At 42.3% G+C, this 27397-nt stretch overlaps 1 protein-coding gene and 2 long non-coding RNA genes across 4 annotated transcripts; 1 reads left to right on the top strand and 2 right to left on the bottom strand.

Annotated features, from left to right (window-relative positions):
* Positions 1–1313: 1313 nt before the first annotated feature.
* Positions 1314–16520, bottom strand: LOC122429468 (the record flags this gene model as incomplete). Its single annotated transcript, XM_043449796.1, has 4 exons — positions 1314–3205; positions 5747–5863; positions 6570–6626; positions 15999–16520. Coding segments are annotated over 4 exons (765 nt in total), but the record flags the coding sequence as incomplete, so codon positions are not given.
* LOC122429484 lies at positions 8582–15407 on the bottom strand. The gene is made up of 3 exons (XR_006266043.1): positions 15125–15407; positions 11670–11734; positions 8582–8956 (listed from the first exon to the last, which is right to left on the bottom strand). It is a non-coding gene; the product is annotated as an uncharacterized LOC122429484 (long non-coding RNA).
* Positions 16521–16523: 3 nt separating the features above from the next.
* LOC122429472 lies at positions 16524–26213 on the top strand. Of its 2 annotated transcripts, XR_006266018.1 has the most exons (4): positions 17176–17959; positions 20574–20739; positions 23224–23328; positions 26030–26213. It is a non-coding gene; the product is annotated as an uncharacterized LOC122429472 (long non-coding RNA). The 2 variants fall into 2 exon arrangements; XR_006266019.1 differs by lacking the exons at positions 17176–17959; positions 20574–20739 and adding an exon at positions 16524–16957.
* Positions 26214–27397: the final 1184 nt, after the last annotated feature.

Here is a 27397-nt window from a genome sequence, read left to right on the forward strand (position 1 = left end):
AGGAGCAGAAGCTGGAATCAAGATTGCCGGGAGAAATGTCAATAACTCAGATATGCAGATGACACCACCCTCATGGCAGAGAGTGAAGAGGAACTGAAAAGTCTCTTGATGAAAGTGAAAGAGGAGAGTGAAAAAGTTGGGTTAAAGCCCAACATTCAGAAAACTAAGATCATGGCATCTGGTCCCATCACTTCATGACAAATAGATGGGGAAACAGTGGAAACAGTGTCAGACTTTGTTTTTTGGGGCTCCAAAATCACTGCAGATGGTGATTGCAGCCATGAAATCAAAAGACCCTTACTCCTTTGAAGGAAAGTTATGACCAAAGTACACAGCATATTAAAAAGCAGAGACATTCCCTTGGTCATAAAGGTCCATCTGGTCAAGGCTATGGTCTTTCCAGTGGTCACGTATGGATGTGAGTGTTGGACTATAAAGAAAGCTGAGTGCTGAAGAATTGATACTATTGAACTGTGGTGTTGGAGAAGACTCTTGAGAGTGCCTTGGACTGCAAGGAGATCCAACCAGTCCATCCTAAAGGACATCAGCAAATGAACTGAACTGACCTGTTTCAACGGGAAGCTGCAACGCCATCAGATGGAGCCATGCAATCAGTGTGGACACCACAGCTGACCCCACAGCTCCCTCTGCCTCCCATGGATTCACCGAAGAATTTCTGAGCCATCTTATATAATGGACTGTAAGATAGTACCACAGATATATATATATATATATATGTAATCCATAATTTTAGGGAGTTAAGAGAGAAACCACATATGATCATCACTCAAGTTCAAAAGTACACTTGGAAAACATGTTAATTACCACTGTTTTACTACAGTTTTAAATTTATCTTGAAGTGTCAGGCTGGACTGCGGGAGGCCACAAGTCTTGGCAGTTTTCCTGGAGAAGTATGGGGCAGAGAGAAGAAGACAGTGTCATTCAGGTTGAGTGAGGAAAAGGATAAGCTGCCAGCTATTACCAGCAGTAGTCAACATTTTTCTGAAAGTTCCAGATGACAAAATCAATGTGAAAAAGAGATGACTTAATGTAGGAAAGTGGCCAAATCATCATCATTTACTGCATTTTAATATTTATCAGCCAAAGCCAGTTAGAAAATGTAACAGAAAAGAAGATTCCATTCACATCAGGAACAAAAACTGAAAAGTATTTCATTGGAAGAACACCTGAAATGGGATTGCATTTTATATCCGTAATCAGTTAACAATGGGCACACTGGACGGTGGCATTTAGTAGGTAAAATGGGAACTTACTTTGATTTTCTACATTGTATGTTTTCTTTTAGCTTTTTAATTGTGCATTACCTTTAAATAAAAAAAACATATATTTTAAAATTCTAGACACAACTCTATAGAACCAACCAACATAAATCAATAAAACCTACAAAATTTTAACTTTTCAACCAGTATACATTTACTTCAAATAAGAACTATACTTATTATTTTATTTCGGGAATGAATCAGAAAAGTATATCATACGGTTTATATACAGGAATGATGCTGGGCTGGCAACAGGGCATTGGCCTTTACCGCAGGTTCCTCCTCACAGCTGACTCACATGCACTCTGGGCTCCCCTGCACATGGTTCCACATGCTTGGAAGAGCAGAATGCAAGGGAAGTGACCACTGGCCTACAGTTAAAACATCATCTATCCAATGCACTAGAGAAATTTTCCTTATGGTTTCCTGGCAGAGATTCAGATGAAAATCTGATCTGGCTATGAATCTATGGGAAGAAATATTTTTAAGATGAGGGGATTCCCTAGAGGTACATGGTTAGGGCTCTGTGCTTTCAATGCCCAGGGTGCAGGTTCAATCCCCAATCGGGAACCAGATCCTGTGAGCCGCACAGCTTGGAAAAGAATCTGCCAAGGGCAGCCTGCTGACCTAAGTTTTAATACATGTGTTGTGAAAATATGCAGATCCACACCCTAGGCAGAGGCTCTCCGTAGCTTGACTACTTGAGTATAATTTTGGCCCGTCTAAGAAATAAATTGTACAGAGAGCGCCAGGTACTGGGTTTATCTGGGTTTTAAACTTGAATGTCTCAGATTACTGGGCTGGTCATAGAGGGGACTGGTGGAGAAAGGGTATTGACCAGCAGGTAGGACCCCCCTTGTGCCTCTCTGATGCCTATCATTTCAATGGACAGTAGAAATTGCCCTCCACTTAGCTGATCAGCTCTTCCTGTGTCTTTCTGGTCAATGTGACTCTTGGGGCGAAATTGCACAAAATTCCTTTCCTAGCCCCAATCTCAATTTCCTTTTCCAAAATGGACATCCTGCAACACAAGCTTGCACACAGGCACGAGCCAGACCAGCCACCACTGGAAATGGGCAAAATTCATTGTGTCCTTTAGAGACCGCCAGCTCCACCTGCCCATGGGATTTGGAAACAAACTTCGGAAACGCAGCTCCCTGGCCTGCACAGCACACTTCCAGCAACAATCCAAGAGGCAGAGGGACACGAGGCCTCCCTTCACACCAGCTGAAGCTCTCCCTCAGTGTTTAAAAGAGAGGAACAGCTAACTTGTGTTTACTGGCATGAAACTGAAACACAGGGGAGCATTTGGGGAATTGTAGGACGTTGTGATTACAGAGACAGCTTACTACACAAAGGCGAGAATCCTGTACGATAGAAACTCAAACCTCCTGCACGCTGTGAGGACAGAATGAGAAATGGCAGTTTACGTGCCGGGAAGCATTCTCTTTAAGCTCAGCATCTGCTAAAACCCTGACCATGGACTCTGCTGTAGAGCTGTGGACAGCAGGGTGGATGTGTGTGGATTCTCTGCATGGCCAGAGTGCAACTCTCTTTTGAGAACCAATACTTCAAAGTACAAACATACAACACAGATTCACAAATATGTTTACCATGGAAGGTAATGGGATTATATTCAGAAATGAAAAAGAGAGAAATTAACATCCAAATGAAAAGAAAAAAAAAGAAAACAATCTAACCATACTCTTCTGCAAAGCATTCCTGCATAAAGACAGTTTCCATTTGAGAACCAAAAAGCAGTGGGCCTTGGGGAGGTAGAGAGGGAGGTGGAGAAGTGACCTTGGTTGGTGCAGTCTCACACCAGGAGGGAGTCTTAGCAGCCATCTGGCCAGGGGTCATGACAGCACACGCTCCAGAACGCCTTGTCTAATCAGCTGCTCGTACTTCCACCGAGGTAAAAAGTGCTCAGGGGAGAGGGGAGGAAGAGAGAGGAATGAAACGTGTTTTAAATTACATGCTGTGTCATTAAAAAGCAGCAATACACGATGAATATTTCAAACTGCACCAGTGAAGGAGTTAAAGTAAGCTTAAGTATATTTGCTATTTTCATCAACTGAAATTGATGTTACTTAGAGCTATACTAAAATCGGAATTTTATACACAAATGCATTCCTTGCTTAAGTTAAATTTAAAGTAAAGACTTATGAATTCTAGTAGGTATTCTCCTCAGTGTTCGCATTTTAAGATTTAAACACAGGAAAGCCAGGTAGGTGATCTGGGCCACGGACCACAAGGGCTGTGGCAACAGTTCACTAAGAAGGCAAGCGGAAGGAGTGTATTCTCCACTAAACCTCTTCGAGGATCTATGTCTGAACAGTCATTCCTCTAACAGTGCAATTCTTCTCCCATAGTCTTCAAGGATGAAAAGTCTTTGTAACCCAAGAATGCTGGCCACACGCTGTGTGTGAGGACAGTGGTGCCCGGCTAAGGCTCATCCTCTGTATCTCCCGAGAGCACACTGCTCTCATTCTGAGCTGGAATGGCATCTCCTGGTCTCATTCCCTCCCAAACAGCAAGGCTTAACACACAAGGGCACATTGACTAAATTCTGGTACGGGGAGGTGCAGGGAGTGAGGCAGGAAGACTTTTCAAGCTCACAGGTGACCAAAGGAAACTCAAAGACTAGATAGATATAGATCCCTGAGTAAAAATGAAGAACAGTGCATTAGAAAGTGCAGCGTAGAGAACTCTAGAAAGGAACTGAAGAAGCGAGTAGAGTAAGTGCTCAAGGAAGCGGATGCTGTTTCAGCAGCACTGTGCGCCTGACAGTTCTCTACAAGCTCAAAGGCCTCGCGTGGGACCCACGGCCAAAGAAACTCCTGCCAACCAGTCATGAAGACCCATAGGCCAAGGGCTGATGTCTAATTTAACTGAATGTTTAAGTCTTACAACTATGAAATCCAAAACGAAAAAGAAAAAAAAAAACGATGGAGGTGTTCACTGAACAGTTATTCCAATGTCTACTAAAGACATTTGTTCTCATTTCTGGGCAATGAGAAACATGCCCCATAGAGTCAAGAATAAAGGACTGTATGGTAGGGAAACGTTTCCCTATTAATATTTCACATTGTGTGGGTGATCTATAACACAGATTTTATAGAAAACTTATTTCAGATGTGCTAAGACATGTTAGAAGCCCCTTAATGTCCACTAGAGTAGATGATGCTTTTAAGTTACCCCAGTTTTACAGATTGATCCTGAGAGACAAAATCTCATCAAGAGGAAGGCTTCTGCCCACAAACTCTAGAATCCACATGCCACAGAGCCCACACACCACAACTACCAAGTCTGCGTGCTGCCACAACGGAAGCCCATGTGTCTAGAGCCTGTGGGGAGCGGGCAGTCTGACTACACCCATTATCCCTACATGATGTTCAAGGGTCAACTGTATCGCCCCTTTCTGCTTCAAGGTTTTAGAAAAAGGATAAAAGCATATTTTATGATAAACTTAATGTCTATGACACAAATGATCATCGCAAGGTGGTATTTAGTTTACTACTGATTCCAACATTTCCGTCATTTGACACCCTTAAAAATTTAAAGTATCCTAAGACAGTAAATCCCTGGCTATGTTTTTTTTTAATAGCACTGAAGCACCATCTTCAACTTCAAATTCTCCATAGTCTTTTAGACACCGCACCTGAAAAGAAAAACTGATGTTTTACAATACCTACATTATTTTTTATTATGGAGTAACCATCCAGTAGCTGGGCACTGTACATGCACCTACAGGTAAGCGTTAGGCTCTGTTTGCGTCTTCTCTGTGTAGTTAGGCTTAGCATTCTTTCCTGAGGCATTCTAGCAGTTCAAACTGTCCAGTTCTGATGGGGAGGAAGAAAAATGGCAAATCTCTGAATATATGTATAGGTCAACATGGACAGCAAGGAAACTGAAGGAGATGCCAAGGAGAGTTTTGCGTTGGTTTTTCACTTTGATTTCATTTTCTTTTAACAATGTGTAAAATACTTACATGGTTCTAAAGTTAAAACTTTAAAAACAGGTACTGCCAGAAATTTTTAATTGTTCAATCCCATTCCCACTACAGGCAAACGTTTTGGCTTCGGTTTATGTTTCCTCTCTTGTTTGGGCTTTGCTTTATTGTGCTTCTCTAATACTGATTTTTTTTTTTTTTTACAAACTAAAGATTTGTGTTAACCCTGCATTGTCAGAGAGCAGAATATTTTAGAAATAAAATATGTATATAATGCTAAGACATACTCAGTAGATGAGTGTAAGAATGTTTCACATGCGCGGGGAAACCAAAAGATTTGTGTGACATGTTTCAGTGAAATTTCACCTTATTGTGAGTCAGAAACCAAACCTATGGTGCCTCCCAGTTATATTCCTATATACAATAGTAGATATTCATATACCCCTCCTTTGGATAACAGTAAGCACACTCTAAGCATTAAAGAAACACCCAGTTTTTTTAAAGGTATACTTACTTCTATATATAGGCTTTTTGGAGGTTTCACATCCTGTGTGATGTCCAAACCTTGGTCTCCTGCCAATGACCTCATGTAGGTAGCAAGGGACATTTTGTAACCATTGAACCAGTCCACCTGGAAACACAAAGATGGCCATTTGACAAAGCTATAAGAAAATAAACTTGCAGAAACTGTACACTAAGCCTTTCAAAAACAGCACAGATGCCCACATGCATCTTTCCTATGACCATTCATTCAAACTACAAATATTATCGATTGCCTCTTATGAACCAAGCACTGGTACCTAGAACAGTAGGTATTGGTCATTCTGCACATTGGTACCTAATAATGCAGAATGATACACCACTTTCAAGGACTGGACGATTCAGTATTACAATACTGTTAACTGATCTACAGATCCAAGTCATTCTCAATCAAAACTCCAATTGTTCAAAAATATCAAACTTGACAAATAAGGCTAAAATTTACATGGAAATGCAAAAAGCCAAAAATAGTCAAGACACTTGAGAAAGAAGAACAAAATGGGAAAACTTACTTAAGAAGTACTACAAAATTATAATCATTTAAACAGTATGAAAAAGGTACAAGGACAAACAAACTAAGAAAAAAGAAAGCCCCGCCCCCTCCCCGCCAACCACAGACATGCAACTTGGGTTATACATTATTCACAAATATCTATTCCAGTACCATGGATATCTCTGTGAAAAATAAAACAAGATAACTCCGAGAAGACTGTACAGAAAAACATCTTCATAACCTTCACTAACAAAGCATGCGCGTGCATACATACACACATACACCCCTCCCTCAGGTTTGATACTTTGCCAGAACGACTCTCAGGACCCAGGAAAGCACTGCCCTGACGTCCACTGTTGTACTGTAATGAAAGGAATACAAATGAGAACCAGCCAAAGGAAGAGACACCCAGGGTGAGGTCTGGGAGGGTCCCAGATGTGAAGCTTTGACTTCCCCTCCCCGAGGAATCAGGACACGCCACCCTCCCGGCACACTGCCGTGGAACAATGCACATGATGTGGTGTCAACCAGGGAAGCTCGCACAAGTCTGGATGTCAGGACACAGGTGAATCGATGGATCAAACTGTGACGGACTGAATCACAGGTGACGGAGCCCTACTTCTGGTCCCCTCTCCTCTCCGCAATGATGTCAAGAGGCTAAAAGCCTCAAACCTGAGGGGAGAGTGGGAATCTCTGAATTTGCAGCCAGGTGGTCAGAAGGGAGAGTGGCCCTGGGAACACCCAAACCATGGCTGGAGTCTGAAGTGAGGGCAGTCTTAACCTATGAAGTTTGGTCTAACTAGGGAGTTAGTGTCTGAAGTCACTGCAGCAGATGCTATGACTTTCACTTTGCAAATGAGGGAATTTAGGCACAGGGAGAGATGGAGCCTCCTGCCTAGGATCTCACAGAAGCAGAGCCAATATTTCCACAAGAGTCTGCTTGCCTTCAATCCTGTGTCCTTAAATATTGTGCCTCAGTGACTGAACAAATCAAGAATTCATCGCACGTATTCACAAAGATAAGCAAAGTATGTGTGTGCCTGCTGAGTCTCTTCAGTCGTGTCCGACTCTCTGTGACTGTATGGACTGTAGCCTACCAGGGTCCTCATCCATGGCATTCTCCAGGCAAGAATACTGGAGTGGGTTGCCAAGCCCTCCTCCAGGGGATCTTCCCAACCCAGGGATCGAACTTACATCACTTACGTCTCCTACATTGGCAGGCAAGTTCTTTACCACAAGTGCCACCTGGCAAGCCCCAAGCACAGTATGTACACACACATATTTTATGAAAAATTTACAAATAATGATGCCAGCTTTGCACCCTACTGATGGATCTCTAGCAACTAACATAACCGGACCCTTTATTTTGTTAATAGTAGTTTTCCATACAGCATTTAGAATTACTACTACCATTCTCAAACAGACCAAAAACTACTGAAAATCAAAGGTTCAAACAAAATGACAAGTACTATAAATACTATTGTAGAAGCTGAGCCAGAAGCTCAGCCAGTTTCCGACTTTACAGATTTGAACAAGAGTGCTAACTTTTCTCTTCAGCAGACATGTGAAATCGTAAAGGCCTTGGCAAGACACTGCCATAACCCCACCTGAGGGCTCTAATCCGAAGCAGCCGGTCATGCCTGGAACATTAATACCGCATTGGAGCAGAAGTTGTCTTGATCAGGAGAGGCTTAGGACTGAACCACCAGAAGGTAACACGTGGATTTGATTTGGTTCCCGAGGCAAACAAACCACTGCAAGGGGACACCTTCGGGACAACAGGGAAAAGAGCAGCAGACTGGATGGATGCTGTGAAGGGACGGTCATTGCTCCAGACAGGAGAGTTACACAGTGGTCACAGGTCAACTATACAGTGAGAAAAGGCCCCAGAGGGCCTTATTTCTTAAAGATGCACACAAAACTATTCAGCGGTAAAGTGCCTAATGTTTAGCCTAGACACATAAAACAAGACGAAGCAATTATGGCAAAATGTGAAGAACTGTTTGACCTATATGATGGCTCCATGGGGGGCTGTAATATTACTCCCTAGTTTAAGAATAGTGCAACTTTCCATGATAAAAAACGTTTAAAAGGAAACAAAGAGAAAATTAAGAATGCTCATAGAAGAGAGACATTGCCAAGAATTTCTGACACCCCCTGGGACGGGAACCCCCTCTGCTTCCTGCCACCCCCGCAAACACAGAAGCTCACAGGCAGGCTCCGGCGCAGCGCTGACTTCTTAGCAAAGGACAGTGTTGAAACTCGATGGCTGGGACCAAATCACCTCGTCCTCCTGACTTTGCGTTATTCCTGGTAAAACATTTAAGTAAAAGAATGCCTACTGAGAACAAGTCACGTTTTCAAAGCCAGCTAACAACTGAGGCCATACTTGTTAGCCATTTGTGTTAGTAGTTAACCTACCTGCCTCCATATCAGAGCTTTTGCTAATAGGATAAAATAGAAAAGGGTCAGGGAATTCCCTGGCGGTCCAATGTTTAAGACACTGCACTTTCACTGCTCAGGGCACAGGTTCAATCCCTGGTCAGGGAACTAGGATCCTGCAAGCTGTGTGCACAAACTTAAATTAAATAAATAAATAAATACCTAACTAATTTGCCTAGGATCATACTCCCACTCTCTTGTTTACCCATGTGGCACATTGGGTTTTGTACACTGATGAATTTCCATTGTCTCCAAAAGACAATCTTTGCCTCACTTTTTAGAATCCCTTTTTCATGATGGGATAAGAGATCAAATATCACAGTGCATAACATTATGGCCTCACATCATGCTCTCATCTTACGAAGTCCTCTTTCTATGATATCAATACTTTCAAATCCTCATTCCCAGAAAGTGAGCAAAGGACTCTAAAGTCAAGTGCTCCTCCACTCATCCAAGAAATAGTTCTTTATCTTCAACTCTGTGCATGTTTGTACTTTAGGGTCCTTTACACAGAGAGGGAGAAAATTTTGGCTTTACCCTATAAAATATGTGTCTCCTTAGATATCAGACAAGCATCACCCTTTCCAATCAGATGTGCAATTGTTTACTGGGTATGGTGTTTCAGTTTTGCAAAATGAAGACTTCTGAAGAAGGTGGTGGTGATAGCTATATGACACTATGAATGTTTAGAATACACTGAATGGTCTGTGTTCTCAGTCACTCAGTCACGTCCGCCTTTTCTGACACCATGGACTGTATCCTGCCAGACTACTCTGTCCTTGGAATTTTCCAGGAAAGAGAGCTGGGGTGGGTCACCAGTTCCTTCTCCAGGGGATCTTCCCGATCCAGGGAATGCATCTCCTGTGTTGGCAGTCAGATTCTGTACCACTGAGCTATCTGGTGTGTATCTTAACCACAATTGAAAAAAAACAAAACAAAACAAAACAAAACCAGATGTACAGAATTAATAGATATCTACTTTAGAGTGTTAAAAGGAACAGATAAATATAAAATGTATGTGCCTGCTCTAGACCCTGAAAATAGAGGCAAAATATATGTCCCGTGTCTTCTAGATCTGTACCATGTACATAGATGTACCATGTCTTCTAGATCTGTTCTAGACACTTCTGCCATTCTAGAAACGTTAAATTTATTCTCCACACTGCTTACAATGTGCTCTTGATTATAATGAATAGCACAAATAAAATACACCCAACTTAACATCAAAGTACTTGATACAGCACACAAGAATTTCCTTAAAGAATTCACAGTTCCATGTGAGCAATTAAATAGGAATATATTTCTTCTGACAAACAATTTTAAGCAGAAACTGATAATAGTGGTGTCCTGCCCTGAACCAAACTAGGAGGATAGGGCACAGAATTTTAGATCCTGATTTTCCCCATGGTACGAACAGAGGAAAATCATTCCCTTACTGGACCAAGGCCTGTTCAGTCACCTCCTAAACAGGTGTGCAAACTGTTCTCCTTCCCGCTGGTCTGGCTCACCTCTCCTGTCAGCTGCATGACCACCATCCTCCCTCTCGATCCCACCATCCCCTATCCACATGGGGCCAGGGTCGTCCTTAGATGACCTTAGAACACAAACATGCCACCACCTGCCCCACATGCTTAGAAATCTCCCCTGGTGTTGCTCTCGGCCTGCTCACTAAGTTCCAGCCACACTGGCCTTTGGGAAGGCCCAGGTCCCTGGGCATCCCACCCTCTTTCAAGACTCAGGGCCTTTGCACATGCTGTTTCCTCTAACTAGAATGCTCTCTGTCCACAGTTACTTCCTCGCTAAAACCTGCTTCTTCAGGCTCCAGCAGAAGTCTATTCCTCAGCAAGAATTTCCCAGATTTCACAATCTACCAATATTTTCAGTGCATGACTCTCCTCCCAGTATGGTGTTTTCCTTCACAGCAGGTACTCTGACCCGCTTTACCTGCATTTAACACCTGCCTTCCGCATGACACTGTTGAGGGCCATGGGGGCAAACCTCTTGATTCTGCTGTTTACAACTGAAACACCAGAGCCCTTTATCAGCTCATAACTGCTGAGTTGCAGGAACAAATGAAGGACTTGGGAACCCGAGTGCACGACTTTCCATTTCCCTTACATTTACCGCAGACCTCTTGCACATCAGTTCCTCATCATCAGTAACACAGTCACTGCAAAGTGTTCCTACTCTTCTGTGTACTCCACACACCCTAACAACATGCTACCGATTTCTATGCCCAACTAACTGATGAAAACACTACCGAACAAGGCCAGGGACGAAATCTCAAGTTGCAGACATACTTCTCTCCAGGATGAGCTCTCAATAACTCATTTTCCCTCCAGCAGTCAGTACTCTTGTGTCTCATTCTTCACCCAATCACAGGTCCTCTGAAGTTTGTCATTCAGCTCAAATTCTCCCCTGTGCCAACTACCATGCTTGGCTCTAGACAGTCTGCAACTCCAGAACCCTCTAGCCTACCAAGCTGTAGTGTTCTGCAGCATGAGTTCCCAGCCAACTTCAGTCAAGCTTTCACAAGTCTCTGCTACTCCTGCTAAATTTGCAAGCTGCCTGTTCTCCCTTTAAGCCCACTAAGGCCTCACCTGATGAAAACAAGCAGTGGAAACAATGCACTGTACTCATCAGGTCTGTTACTTGCTCCTGGATCATCTCTTTTGGATCTACCCTAATTCCTTTCAAGTCACACCAGTCAAACAAGAAGTATTTATTGAACATCTACCATGTGCCAAGCACTATTTCGTCCCCAGAGACATAACAATCATTAACACAAATCCTTCTACTTCTGTATAGCTAGGGTATGACCAGGCTCATAGAGAATTAAAAAAAAAACAAACAAACAAAAAAAAAAACACAAACAACTCATATCTAAAAACTAATATTAAGATGATCTGACATCAATATCATATTTCTTAAACTGTTTCAAAATATCAAATTACCAACTTACACATCAGGTAGGTTTTGCTCATCTAAGGCTTTCATCTCCTCCAGAACTTGCCTCAGTCCATCCTCCTGGAACATATACAATTACACTCATTAATTCCCCTACCAAGTTGGTAGCAATAGTCTTTGCTTACGTATCTTATGAAAAACCAATAGTCCTTCCACACCTACTAAGATGGCTATAATAACAAGTGTTGGAGTGGATGGGGAGAAACTGGAACCCTTGTCCAATGCAGGTAGGAATGTGAAATGGTACAGGCCTATAGAAAACAGCCTTGTGAGTCCAGAAAAAGTCAAATTTCGAATTTCCATCTTATCCAGCAATTCCTCTTCTAGGTATACACTCAAGAGAACTGAAAACCTACGTTCATACAAAGTATGTCTATTCAATGAAAAGTTACTCAGTCAAAAGGAAGATGCTGATAGATACAACAACATGAACTTTGAAAACACTGCTTACTCAAATAAGCCAGACACCAAAGGACAAATATTGTATGATGCAACTCATCTGAAATGTCTAGAAGAGGTAAACTCATAGAAGCAAAGTAGATTAGAGGCTACCAGGCTGAGGGGGTAGGAGAGTGGGTAGTCACTGCTTAAAAGCTATAGAGTTTATTTGGGGTTATGAAAAAGCTTTGGAAATAGAAGTGATGGTTGCACAACAATGGAAATATAATTAATGCCACTGAAGTGGACACAGAAGAATGTTTAGAAATGGCAACATTTAGTTTTGTATCATTTACCACAATTTAAAAAAATAAAAGGAATGAATTACCAACAAAATACACAATCAACATAGTCATTAAGGATAATCTTAAAGACTGAGAAGTCAGACAGAATGGAGCACACACTGTATGCTTTTAACTGGCCCTGTACAGAGGAGTTTGCTATTGCTGGCATGTGGACTCCAGAAATACAATGAAAAAGACAAAGATAATCTGTAGGGGAAAGAAAATCCTTGGCTGCCTAAGGCTGCAGATGGGAAGTAGCCAGTGCCACAAAAGAGAAAAGGGAATCCTTGGGATAGCAGAAATCTTGGTTGGGTTGCTGGTTATAAGGATTGTATATATTTGTCAAAACTCTATTAAAATGTGTATTGTGTTACAGGTAAATTATACCTCAATAAAACTGATGACAGAAAACCAACAGTCTACAGAAGTAATAACACATGACAAAAGCATGAAAATAACTTACTATATTGGAAAAGGATCTTAAAAGGTTACTACCAAAAAAAAAAAAAAACCTACACACTGCTAGGATAGAAAACAGAACGGTAAAACGAGTTTTTCCACTTTCTACTTTGACAAATTTCTAAAACAATTTCCCTTGGAAGTATAAAAATACTAGAATTATAAAATTCATAAATGCTACACAGTGTTTCTCAACAGGCAGCCCCTATGCCTGAAACACTGTAAATAAACTATATTTCAATTAAAATTTTTACCAAAATAAAACCCAATAATGCTATAACAATGAAAACCAAAAAACAAAGAAACAAACAAACAAAAAGAAACCTCAAAACAAAACAATGATAAGCAACTCATCTACTGTTAGAGCCAAAATAAATGCATTAGCAAAAGAAAAAAAAGATGCTTTAGCACTACGGGTATAACTATAAAATTACACTATTTAATGCTGCTTGGATGTAAGAAATGATTTCTAATGAAAAATGGAAACATGACTTTTACCTACTCTTTCATCAACTGGTTAAAAAGATATCATAGAAAAGTCTGATTTACTAGAATTCACTTAAATATTCCTTTTATCACAAATATTATTTTAAAGGACAGCTGAAACTCTTGCACAATTAGGAGATCAGCAGGTATACAAAAGATAATATGAAATAAACTTGTAAAGATACAACCGAGTTTTCAGATTTAAATTTTTATTTTTTTTTAAGACTTAAATTTTTAAAATTTACTCTGGGAATTGCATCATTTTCTGCTCCCACCTCCAGCTGTAAGCCCCTGGAAACTCAAGATAATTTTCCTAAAGACTCAAACGATGATCAGTTCTGCAGATACAAAGTGCATCATTTCAATTTGCCAAACACAGCACCTAACCATGAGGGAGTCTGGAATGAACAAGGCAGAGTCCCTGCTCTAAACCAGCTACCATCTGCCAGGAAGGAATGATTCTTGAAAGCATGTGTGGGTTCAGGGTGTGAGGGGTCAATCAGATCAAGATAAAGTCTTAGTCTAATTCCAACTCAGCTGTCCCAGGGGCCAGCCCCCAAAGGCAGCCACAACTACAAGAAAAGGAGCACTGACGCCCTCAAAGACCCAGAAAAGCCAGTGATTTTACACTTCTAAGTTCACCCCTGAATTCGCCCCTCCACCCTGCCGCGTCCCAAAGTGGGAAACCAACACTTCAAGTCTGAGCGAACTAGACAGCCGGACTAACAGTCTGAAAAGCCAGCACCTGTGGGCACTGTCTGCACCTTTGGGCTCCTTTCTTCCCATGTGACCTAGTCTTCCCACCCTAGTGGGGACATATTGGAAAGCCTCCACCCTTCTCAAATATCTGGCTTAAAACTCAGCATTCAAAAACTAAGATCATGGTATCTGGTCCTATCGCTTCATGGCAAATAGATAGGGCAAAAATGAAAACAGTGGCAGGATTTATTTTCTTGGGCTCCTAAATCATTGTGGATGGTGACTGCAGCCGTGACATTTAAAGACCCTGGATCCTCGGAAGAAAAGCTATGACAAGCCTAGAGAGCTTTGCAGACAAAAGTCCCTCCCTATAATCAAAGCTATGGTTTTTCCAGAAGGCATGTACGGATATGAGAGTTGGACCATAAAGAAGGCTGAGCACCAAAGAATTGATGCTTTTGAACTGTAGTGTTACAGAAGACTCTTGAGAGTCCCTTGGACAGCAAGGAAATCAATCCACTCAATCTTAAAGGAAATCAACCCTGAATATTCCTTGGAAGGACTGATGCTGATGCTGAAGATCCAATACTTTGGCCACCTGATGTAAAGACCTGACTCATTGGAAAAGACCCTGATGCTGGGAAAGATTGAGGATATGATGAAGGAGAACAGGGCTACAGAGGGTGAGATGGTTGGATGACATCACTGACCCAATGGACATGAATTTGAGTAAACTCAGGGAGACAGGGAAGGACAGGGAAGCCTGGTGTCAGGCCTCAGTACATGTGGTCATAAAGACTGGGGCATGACTTAGGGACTGAACAACAACAACCCCTCTGCGATCTACGTCTCCAGTGAACCTCCCACTGTGGTCTCCTAACCTTTTAGATAAGGTAACTGCCTGAAGTTGCAAGAATAACAGACTGGGACAGAATTCAAGCTGGGGCTCCGATTCCAACAACTGCAAGTTCAGACATGCCCATTAACTTGATGCTTAAGTCCAGTGGTTCAGCTTCCCCATCTGTTAAATGGCCCAAGTGTCAGACTAAGTGCCCTTGAATGTTCAAAACAAAACTCACCTTACCCAAAGGCTCTCCCTGATGACCGCCAGATGTTTACTCTGCTTCCTGAGAGAAACCTCCAGAGACGCGGTGTTTCCCCTCCCCCGCTATTCCTCTCACCTGCACCCCTGTCCTATACCTACAAGACCGGTCCTCTCAGGACAAGGTGTTCAGTGACCCCCGACCGGGCTGTTGACCACATCCATCTCTCCTGCTGTCTATCATAACCCACTCAGAACCAGTCTTTCTTCTATCCGATCCATTCCCCTAAGGACGGCGTGGTGTTTAGTCCCTAAATCATGTCCGACTCTTGCAATCCCATCGGCTGCAGACTGCCAGGCTCCTCTGTCCATGGGTTTCTCCAGGAAGGAATACTGGAATGGTTGCCATTTCCTTCTCCAGAGGATCTTCCCAACCCAAGAATCAAACCTGGGTCTCCTGCTTTACAGGCAGATTCTTTACCGACTGAGCTATGAGGGAAGCCCCTTAAATATGGGGAAGCCCCTTAATTAGTGAAGTGAAAGTCGCTCAGTCTGACTCTCTGTGGCAGTCCATGCCATAATAGTGGAGTGGGTAGCCTTTCCCTTCTCCAGGGGATCTTCCCAACCCAGGGATTGAATCCAGGTGTCCCACATTGCAGGCAGATTCTTTACCAGATGAGCCATAAGCACTGCGACAGCTATCTAAACACAGAGAAATCCCATCGCTCCTCTGAAAAGCCTTGTGAGTGAAGAGCGAACCTCCCGCCCCAGAGCCCCCTTGCGGCCCGCCCTTCCGCGGCGGGGAGGGGAGGGTGTTTGCCTGGCCGGCCCCGGGGGGCTACCCACACCGCAGCCCTCAGGGCGCGGCCCTAACGCCCGGGCTACCCCGCCCCCACCTCTGCGGGGTAAGTCGCACCTGAGCTCCAACCGCCCGTCTCCTGGTCTCTCCGCGCCTCACCGGGGCGAGACGCCCACCGCGCAGCCCGCGCGCGCAGCGGCTTCGAGGAAGCGGGGCGGCGGGGGGCGCTGAGGAAATGGCGGCGACCCCCGCGCGCGAGAGCCACCGAAACCGACCTGCCCACAGCCACGGAGTGGAACCACAAGCACAACCGCCATCCCGCTCGCGGTTGTGCAGCCCCAGAGTAGCGGCCCCGGGAGGCGCCCGCCCGCCCCCGCCCTCACAGCGCCCCGCCTCAGGCAGCCTTCGCTCGGCCGCGCGGGGCAGCTCCCGGGCGGCTCCACGGCCTTCTCGCAGAACTCGGCGCAGGCGCCGGGCGGAGAGCTTAGCCGAGCCTCTACGAGGATCGGCGGCGCGCAGAGGGTGTGAGCGGCGAGTAGCGGCCGGCGCCTGGGGGGCTGGGGTCGTGTGGGCGGCGAGCAGGGCGGGCGCCTGCGCAGGGCCGGCGGCCGAGGAGCGCGGGCCGGCGTCGGGGTGAGAGCGGGAGCGCCGCCGGCGCACTGGGGCGAGGGCGGCGGGGGAGCGGCGAGCCTGGCGGGGCGGGGAGCCGGGAGCGTGAGCTGGGAACGTGGGAGCGGCGAGCCGAGCCCGCACCGCAGGGGGCGTGTGAGCCAGAAACGGGGCCCTGTCATTGGGAAACGGGCGCCTGCGCCCCGGGGCCCTGTGAGCCGGGAGGGCAGGCGGTCGTCCTCTCCTGAGGGGCGGGCAGCTGGCCGTGGAACCCCGGCCCCTTCCGCGAGGGCCCGGCCGGAGCCGGGAGTAAGGTGCGAGGCGCCAGCGGTGGGCTTGGCCAGTGCCTGCTGCTGCCGGGCTCCTAATTGTTTTTAATTTGAGGATATTGACAATATCCTGATTTTTCTACCCTACACTTTGGCTTCTGAAGTGACATTTATCTAAGAACTGTAGCATTCTTCCAGGTCAGTCTGTAGCCAAATGTTTTGTTTCTTCCCTCTGTTCTCCCCTTGGTGTTTATTGGAGTAGAGCTGATTTACAATATTGTCTCAGTGTTGGCTGTGCAGCGAAGTGAATCAGTTATGTGTCTATATGTGTATCTTCTCTCTTTAGAAACGCTTTTTCCATACGGGCTGTCACAGAATGTGGCGTCCCCTGTGCTGTACAGTTGGCCCTCGTTAGTTTTTTTTTTTTACCTCTTTGTCCTTGAAAAGGTAGTTCTTGAGACGAAAGTATTACTGAGTTTGGATTGTATACTTGATCTGCAAGGAACATTTGAAGAGACACAAAAGCATGGGGGTAGTGATAAATATGTGGGCTTATGACAACAGCAGTTTGCTTTAGTGATGTTTTAACAAGGGCTTCCATGGTGGCTCAGTTGGTAAAGAATCCGCCTGCAATGCACGAGACCCCGGTTTGATTCCTGGGTTGGAAAGATCCCCTGGAGAAGGGAAAGAAAGGCTACCCGCTCCAGTATTCTGGCCTGGAGAGTTCCATGGACTATATAGTGCATGGGGCCGCAAAGACTCGGACTCAACTGAGCGACTTTCACTTCTATGCTAATAATACAAAGCATTTTGGATGTGCAGAGTACCTTTATGGCAGTCGTACTTGAAGAAACAGAAAGTAAGGCTGCCCTGTTTGAAGGTGGCACCAATGGAAGGAGATAGGAAGGGCCTGCTCTTTTCGTTGCAGGTGGCTGCTGCCTGATGTTCCAGGACCGTGCCTGAAGTCAGCATCCTGGTTCTGACACTTACCAGCTGTGGGATCTTGGCAAAACCTGTCTTACCGGGTTAAATGTGGGCAGTTTTTAAAAGTAGGGTATTTTAAGGGTTTAGGAAATCTTCAAGCACCTGAATATTAATTTTAACAGAGTATCTCTGGGAGCCTTCAACAGAAGTATGTGGATCCTTTATCTGGAGCGGCTGGGCAAAGAGGAAAAAAGACATTAAATGGACAAGTAGAAGGTAAGAACTGGATTTGATAGAAAACTCATTGACAGAATGTTGAATTAAAATGGGACTGCTGACATATACTAATAGCCAGAGAAAATCACCTGTTGGACATCTAGTGATGAAAAAGACGAGGAGGGAAATAGTGTATCTTATCAGGTGTCAGTCGCAGACTAAATTGAGATTGCCATTTAAGGAGCTAAGTGATGAGTTCCTGGACTTCCTTGGTGGTCTGGTCCAATGGTTAAGACTCTGTGTGGTTAAGACTCTCCAATGCAGGGGGTGCAGGTTCGATCCCTGCTCAGGGAACTAAGATTCCATCTGATCCATGGCCAAAAGGAAAACAACAACAACAAATATATATATATATATATATATATATATATATATTAGTTTTGTTTCAAGATACTCTACAACCTCAGGAAGGTTGAGAAGTATGAGGAAAGAAAGGGTGAAGGATGAGAGACGCATAGAGCACAGGAGGAAATGAAGTGAAGGAGATGGAAGCAAGGGTCTCTGGGGAAGGTGGCAAGGAATGAGATAGGTCTTTAGAAAAAGGGAGAGTCCTTGACATGGGCGATGAATTTGAAGTGAGCTTGTCCGAGAAGAACAGCAGAGTTTTCCCCATCTTATTGTTTTTCTGGCTGTTAGAAGGCATTCAGGATTGAGGTCCCTGGGCATGCAGAGCTGTGTGTAAGCCTCTGTGCAGGAACATGGGCATAGGTACTCGTCTGTAAATGTGTGCAGATTGATGTCATATGAAATGTTACTGCTTTATAGGATGGTGTCACGTGGGCCAGAACTGGAAAGGAGAGAGCAGGGGTCGTGATGGGGAGATCAGGGAACCTACCACCTGATACAGTGTCCACTGGAAAGTTTCCAACTTCTAATGCAGTTTCAATTTGGAGGGAAGTGTCTCCAAAGTGAGGGTAGAGTGAGAGTAGGTTGAGGCTAAGATTTTAGAAGAATAAATTAAGTTGAAGTCATGTAGAAGCAGACTCAGTGTAGACCAGAGTTTCTCACATTTGAATTAGTTGCCTGGGGACCTTGTGGGAAGTGCACTTGCTGAGCAGGAGGTCTGAGATTCTGTGTTTCTAACAAGTTCTCTGAGTAGCAAGGGTATAGCCTTGTATTTAGAGACATCTGGAAGAAGAGCATTGGATAGTACAGGACATAACAGGATCAAGGAAAAAGCATTATTTTGTTTTTCTTTCCGAGCGTGTTTATAGCCAGAGGGAAGCAAGCAGTTGAAGTAGCAATTACAGGTGTAAGATACCATTGTTAAGCAAAGAGGGAAAAAGAAGTGGTGGGGATGATCCATAGACAGACTGTAAAGGGGGAAGAATTAAGACCACAGATCCAGAGATTACCCTTTGGAAAAGAGAGATTCTAGTGAAAGGAGGAAAGGAAGAAAGTAAGTCCTTAGGGAGGTGAGTTTGGAGTTGATGAGGACACTTGGGAGAATTCCTTCTAGATGGCTTCAGTGTATTTACATTGAAAAGAGATAAAATCGTTGTTGCTCCAGAGAATACTGGGGGTTGGGGAGAAGGGTGGTGGTGCTAGAAGTAGGGGAAACCCCAGCCACTCTAAGTAACTCTCAGGCATCAAAGGTATATGTTGTATTGATATGTGTTATTTGAAGTAGATTAATTTGAATATGGAAGGCATTGACTTTCTTTTTCTTTTATTTAAGATAGCTGATTTTTTAGCATTTGTTTCACAGAAATCCTTTGAAGCATTAGCATGATGTAGCAAACCAAACTAAGTTTTCAAACAAAACAGATGAAAAGGGTTCATTCCCTAAATGCTAGAGTTGTCATTTTCAATAAACACTACACTGATTTTGAAACATGCAAGATTTTTAACATCTAATAATTTTGTGGCAATTAAATTATTCATAAAGTTCTTATGGAATACAGAATAGGAAACAGATTGAGTGAATCGATGTAAGTCATACTAGAAAAGTAAAAATTAGAAAAAATGAGACACACTAGTTAGCATCTCTTCTTGAATGGCAGTGACGTGTAAGACACAGTAAGCGGTGAAGGAGTAGTGAGTTTGAGGGGAGAGGAGGACGTGGAAGTGATTCTCTGACATAAGAGTTTGTAGGAGGTAGTCAGAGTTGTATTCTTACTCACATTCTAATAAATGGAGACGTTGTTTTCAGATTTTTCAGATTGGGATTCTACTAGTTTGAGCCTCAGCAATGAGACTTATCAAAGAGCCAGGCATTTGCAAGTTGATGATCAGTGTCTGTTGATTTCACAACCAATGACCAAAAATCAGTCAGCATCCACAAAATTGGAACAGATGACCTTGTTAGGTAGTTAGAATAGGAAAAAAGAGTCCAGAACGGCAGTGGCTGAAAGACAAGGAAGGGTAGAGCCCACAAAGATAGAACAAAGGAAGGTCCGAGGACCAGAGTGAGGGCCTCAGGTAGAACAAACAGCACTGCTGGCTAGCCCAATTTACATGGGGCAAGCCCATGGGGAGGAAAAAAACACATAGACAGAGGAACCAAAGTGCCGGGGGTGTCTCCCCCATGCGTGTGCTCTCTGACTCTCTCTCTCTCTCTCTCCCCTTCTCTTCTCCTTGCGTCTTTTGGGTCCGCCTGCCCTCACACCTCCAGGATGTATTTTCCAAATAAAACTGAGCTGTAACATGGAGCTATAACACTTTCAGAGAGCTGTGACGCGCCGAGAGGTTTAACGTCTCTTGCTTCAAATTTTTGCTGTGACAAGACAGAACCGAGGAAATTACACACTCCCTTGACAACCTTAATAGATAAAGAAAAGGTGAATATTGGAGTGGTGTTTCTGGTAGGGAATCACATGCTCCATCAGCTGTGCAAGTCTCAGCTGCCAGAACACAGAGAAAGTAAACAAGGCAGTGAAGAAGCCCAGAGCTCTCAGCCCTGGGCCACCTGGGCATCGACGTTTCCAAAATTAGATGTTGTGGCAAAACCTACTGTGTGCTGACTGCTTTTATGCAACCTGCAGCCAAACAGTATTTCTTAGAAAGGTGTTTGCATTCTTCCTCTGACCATAGTAAGACAATCCATGACAAAGAGAGTTAGAAGAAAGTAAATTGATTTAGGCTCTCATCTAGCATACCTGAGAGTGGGTAGCAGGAATATATTTAGAATTTTGCATCTAGTTGTGAGACCTAGGTAGGCATCTAGAGATTGCCTTCTCCAAATGTGGCTTCGTAGCCATATTTTCACATAGCTCTGAATTCATAAGTATTAGTTATAAATTATATTAACTATGACTGCAGGAGCACCTCTGAAGACAAAGGCTAAAATATTTCTTGTGTTTTCTATGATGTTATATATTTTAGACTTGGCTTTCCCAGTGATAATGGGAGGCACGGGAAATTGCTACATAGTACTTCCTCGGTTGTACCTGTCTAATATATCAACTTGTTTTATTATTTGTAATGAATTAATAGTTCAGAAGGAATGTTGGTTTTAAGGAGTGCTGTGTCATTTAAAAGCAGTGTATAGAAAACCAATTTTTATTCTACTGGGATGCCCAGTCTATTGAGTAACCACATCTAATACGTGTTGTCCATGAATACCAATTAATTTAATACCTTCAATCGGTCATACAATCAGGGCTATAGTAAGAAATCATACAGTGTTTCTTTTTTCACTCCTATTGCTTTTTCTTTTCTTCCCTCACCTGTAGAAGTTATCTTTGCGTTTACAAGATTCTCAGTTATCTCCTAGAATAGTGACTACAAGCTATCAACTCAAAGTGTGTGTGTGTGTGTGCTTACATCTCTACAAGTGACTTCTTTGCTCTTGTTTCTCAGTGAGTTTAGTAGGTCCAAGAAGCACAAATTTAAATAAATCACCTACCTGAATCCTTTCAACACTGGAAGAAGTGACATAAGAAAAACACCAAATAAATAGAAGCAACTTCAGACAGTTCATGAAGATTCTCAGTCTCTTCTCAGTCGCTACCTTTTATAGCATAACCGTCAGAGTCTACTCCTTTAGGATCCCAGGATTTGTACATGTATTAATTTCATATAAATTTATTCTGTACTCGACCTAGAACATTTTATATCCTAAATATTTCTGGAACCATTCCCCAGTATAGGCCTGCATCACTTTTTTTTTTTTTTTCATTATTAATGCCTTCAGAGTCTTCTCCCTCCATTTATTTGTATGCCCTTGAGATTCCATCCCCTGTAGTGTTTAGAGTCACCTGTCTTAAAAGCTCATGTGACCATAAACCACTCCTCAAATCGCATTAATATGTAGACATCTTACAGCGACGCGTGATGCTTTCATAGTCTCACTTGCACCTGACTCTCCATGTCTCGCCCTTTCTGTCCTTTGCTCTGGAATCCTGAGCTGCTGCTGACGCCCCCTCACCCGTCCCTGCGCTCTGGACAAATGTTCACCCTCTCCTGTGCACTTCTTTCGCCGTCTTGCTGCAGCCTTCCGTGCGCTCCCTCGCCTGCCCGCTGTTCCCGTGAACTGCCGAAGTCTGCGCTCAGGCAGTCTCTCTCTAAAGCCATCCCTGAACCCTTTGTCTACATTTCTCTTTAATCTCCTGTGTCTAGTACTGAGCAGGAACCCCCCAAATAATTATTGAATAAAAGAAATAAAGACTTATGTATACCAGGGTGATGTTTAAGAGCTTGTCCTCTGCAGTCTAAGAGCCAAGAGGGTAGACATGTGAAGAAATAACTTACATTCAGGTGATGAAGATACACTTGAAAAATCCATAAAGTCCTAAGGAGCTTTAGGAAAGAGATACCTGTTTATCTGGGGAAAAACAGCTATAATCAAGGAGAACTTTACAAAGCAGGCTGAGCCTTAAAAGGTGAAAAATAATTTGTTGGGAAAGAAGCATTTCAATTTAAGGAATTGAAAAAAGGAAAAAAAGTAACAGGAATTTTGTAAACCATGAATAATGTTGCAGTTGAAGCTTGGCATGTTGTTATAAATGTCCTGCTATGAAGTAGAGAAGAGAAGATATTGTGGCTTTATGTGTCTGTCCAGTATTTTGAAATTTTGTTTGGTTTCTGATTGTTTTGTTCACTGATGTTTGGATGAATTTATGAATGAATCTTTGAGATGTTCGTGTGCCTGTAACCTGATGAATTCTGGTATCTCCCAAAAGGTTTCTTGAAGTTTTAGATCATTGGAAGTATTTCTTAAAGAAGTAAATATTCAGCTGAAGATTAAGATTGGTACAAGCTGTCATTTGATGCAATGTTTTAAATCAATGTTTTAAATATTCTGTCTTATCTAAATATTCTAGGTAATTTTAACAAAACTTACAGATTTGTCAGCAGAACTAGACTTAGAAATGACATGAGAGGAAGAACAAGAAAAATCTGATGGAGATGAAAATAACCATTCACAGGTAAGTGAAAGTGTAAATTTAAATTTCTGGTTTAATACTATATTCTATTCTTTTACAACATAATACGGTTTGCAACAAAGTTCATAACAAATAAAATTACATTTCAAAAGTAGACTTTTAGAATCAACAGATGATCACTTAAGTTTTTATAGCACTTCAACCAGAAAACATAAAATATTGTTAGAGTCTACTGTAATTTATAGCTTGTCTTTGGAATTGAGGCAAAAAAACTCTCCTGACTACTGTTTACTTCTTCCATTTTTATAATTTCTTTACATGGTAAAGAAGGTGAGATCAAATACCAAAACACAGGATTAAAGAGTTGAATTTAAGAACAATAGGACAATGATGGTCCCTGACCTAGATATGTATAGAGAGAAATCATTGCCAGTGGTCAAGGTTTTCTGTTGAAATTGCCAGTCACTGATGCTAAGACTAAAGATTCATTCTGTCTGATATCTCAGCATAGTTGACTTCAGTTCAGTTCAGTTCAATTCAGTTGCTCAGTCATGCCCAACTCTTTGTGACCCTGTGGACTCCAGCATTCCAGGCCTCCCTGTCCATGCCCAATTCTCGGAGTTTACCTAAACTCATATCCATTGAGTCAGTGATGCTGTCCAACCATCTCATCCTCTGTTGTCCCCTTCTTCTCCCGCCTTCAGTCTTTCCCAGCATCAGGGTCTTTTTAAATGAGTCAGCTCTTCGCATCAGGTGGCCAAAGTATTGGAGTTTCAGCTTCCACATCAGTCCTTCCAATGAACACTCAGGACTGACCTCCTTTAGGATGGACTTAGGGATGAGCATTCAGCAACAGAGTAGATCATAGAATCAGCCCAACTGCCTATTAAAAGTATTGAACCTTCCAGATTGGACCTTTGTTGTTAGGGTACAAATAATAACTTTATAACTTATTTCATTTCCAGGTGGGAAATCAGTAAATATTATTAAAAATGCTTTATCCACTTTCATCGGTGGCTGTTAGGATTTAATATAACTGAATGTAGGGGCTTCCCAGGTAGCTCAACTGGTAAAGAATTCACCTGCAATGCAGGAGACCCCGATTCAATTCCTGGGTCAGGAAATTCCCCCGGTGAAAAGGCTAGGATACGCATTCCAGTATTGTTGGGAAACCTGGGTTCAGTCCCTGGGTTGGGAAGATCCCCTGGAGGAGGTTGTGGCAACCCACTCCATGTTCTTGGCTGGAGAGTCCCCATGGACAGAGGATCCGGGCAGGCTACAGTCCTAGGGGATGCAAAGAGTCAGACAGGACTGAGTACACGCATAACTGAATTTAAGCAGGTAATATGTACTGATGTACAACATTGTCATTATATATAATTTGCATTAATTTAGGAATTGGTTTCTCTTTCTGATTGGTGATAATAGATTTTGGCTCCTCATAATATAGTTTGTCTGTTCTCCAGATATTAGTCCTTTTTTAAAAAAAAAAGCTTTCAAATGTGCTGTAGGGACTCCCTGTTTAAGATATAGTGAGAGGAAATATTTTTAAGGGAAGCCAGCATTTATAACATTAAAAATCATCTCCTAATTCATTTTTGGTAGATTTAATATACATGAATTAATTCAAACAAACAGGGACAAAATTGGGTTTTGAGTTCAGGTGTTTCTCCTATTTTTGGGTAAGGCAAGTTACTTTTCACCTAACCGCAAAAGGGTAAGGTGAGGACGAGGGCCTCTGGCCAGAAGTCGTCGTCTCAGGGCCTCGTCCCCTTGGCAGCTGAACTGTAGCAAATACACGTAAACAGCTGCACAGGCGCTATTTCCTGGGACAGGCAGTGGAGAACTGGATGGTAACTGAAGGGGAATAGGGAGGTCACGGGAGTTTCCTATTTTATATTCAGATGGGAGCTTTTAGTGTATATATGCTGCTAGAAATGAGCCAGCAGAGGACGTGTTTATTGAGTTGAATCTTGTTTCCATTTCCAGTGTTAGAAAGCTTATTGATTGTATGACATTATCTTTAAGCTATTAACAGTAAACTAATTGTACACAATACTTCTGTTCACATATAGTTTTGTGGTAAGGGCTTGTTCATTGGTTCTGAAGTGTAATATCCTTATGTAATTGAATATGCAGATGATTGCTTCAATTCTATCATACATAGATTTTTAAAAATTATAGAATCATGAATATACAAACACTTAGGCTATACTGAATAGGATTTAATCATTCCTTGGTGATTCTGGATGATCGTATCATTGTGAGTAGCTACAGTTTTGTAAGGTACTCGGAAACATCACATCATTTTAACTTCATGTTGTTTATAGATTCTTGGGAAAAGGGGAAATTTTTGTTTATATTCAGTAGAAAAAGCTATTGACAATCTTTCATTAATTATTATTTTTGGATCATAAAGTTCTAAATTACTAAAACCATGCTTCCCATACTAAGAGTGTCATTAACACATCTTGTGTGCTCAATAAGTGCATGTCAGATGCATGAAGAAAGAGCAGAATGGTTACATGAATGCCTATTGATGAATTTCTTTCCAAAAAGCAAGTCTTTATTGCAAGTAGATTTCCAATATTGCCTACATGGAAAGATGTTTGATTTTTTTAGAAATATGCTAAGATTCAGAAATCATTAATTATTTATAGCTATTGGTAGGCATGGAATAATAATATAGATTCATTTGCTATGATATTACTTAGAAAGACTTCTTTAAATCTCACTTTCTCAGCATGCTTTGGAGCCGCAGTGTTGAGGCCAGACTTCCTGGGTTTGAACTCTGGGTCTGTTGGTGACCTGCCGTGGGCTTGGACACGGTCCTCAGTCTCTCTGTGCCCCATCTTTCCCCGTGTAGAGGACCTCAGGCATTACCTGTCTTCGAGAATCACTGTGAGGATCAAAAGTGCCTTCAGATATGGCAAGTGCTGATCATAATGCATAGCAGTTGCATAGGAAGTCCTCAGAAGACTAATATCATGGTTATTGTGGTTTTCTTAAAAAGAGGTTTCTTTCTTATAAGGAATTAGGAATACCTCCAAGATACGTTTTATTGCCATAACAGGTAGTTCTTATTGAAAATGACAGCTTCCATAAACCCTGGTATACTGCTTCCTATCAAATAACACAAGTAATGTTATATTTTTCCTTTTCCTTTGATCTAAATTCAATGCTTTATTAGTATTATTCATATATTTTCTTTGTGCATTAATGCCACTCTTATTTATTGTTTAATCTTTTAGTAAAAAATTACTTCCTAGTGCAAAGATTTTATGTAAAAAGCCAAAGTTTAGATATTGTTTGTATTTTGAAATATTTAATATTAGCCTGAAAAGAATCATTTGTTATTTTAAGGCTCCAAAGAAAACATCTAATGAAAGAATAAGGTATAATAAAAAAGTTAATTATAAAAAAATATCATCCTAGTAAAAAATATTTTGTAAAAGGAATAGTGTCAAAACAGAAAATCTTCATATGTTGTAGAGACATACACTTTGAGAACTTAATTTAGAAACACTATTGATCAAATTATCATTTTGATAAAAATCTCTCCTTTTAAGAAGTGTCTGTTTTTCATTTAATGACGAGCTATTTATCACCTTTATACAGTTAGTATATTTTATAAATATTTTAAGGACATTGTGAAACAGTATTGTTTATATGTAGGTCAAAGCACAGATTAATGTCGTGAGCTACCTGAATGACTGAACTCAGTCATCTGAAAGTGCTTCCCAGGATGGTGATGTCTTTACTCTGAGATTTCCACATTGCAAGTAGAACCGCTTGGCTTGAGGTGTAAAGGTAGGACCGTGGTGTAAATATCAGTACAAAGCCTGTTTGTGTATAGTGTAGTAATACATGCTCACCTTGTCTAGGACTGCTCTAGAGCTATGGATATTACAGTGCTGTGCATCTTATAGATATGTTTTGTATTGAAAGACAGTGAAAGTGAGTGTGTACGCTGAGCCTATGATCATTCTTACTGTACCTGAATTTATAATTTTATATATATACATATATATGTCATTATTTCGTTTCTCTTTCTCTTCTACTAGACTGCAAGCTAAACAAGAGCCAGGGTCATGTGTTTTATCTGGAGAGC

This window comes from Cervus canadensis, chromosome 28 (assembly GCF_019320065.1).
Source record: "Cervus canadensis isolate Bull #8, Minnesota chromosome 28, ASM1932006v1, whole genome shotgun sequence".
Taxonomy (NCBI): Eukaryota; Metazoa; Chordata; class Mammalia; order Artiodactyla; family Cervidae; genus Cervus; species Cervus canadensis.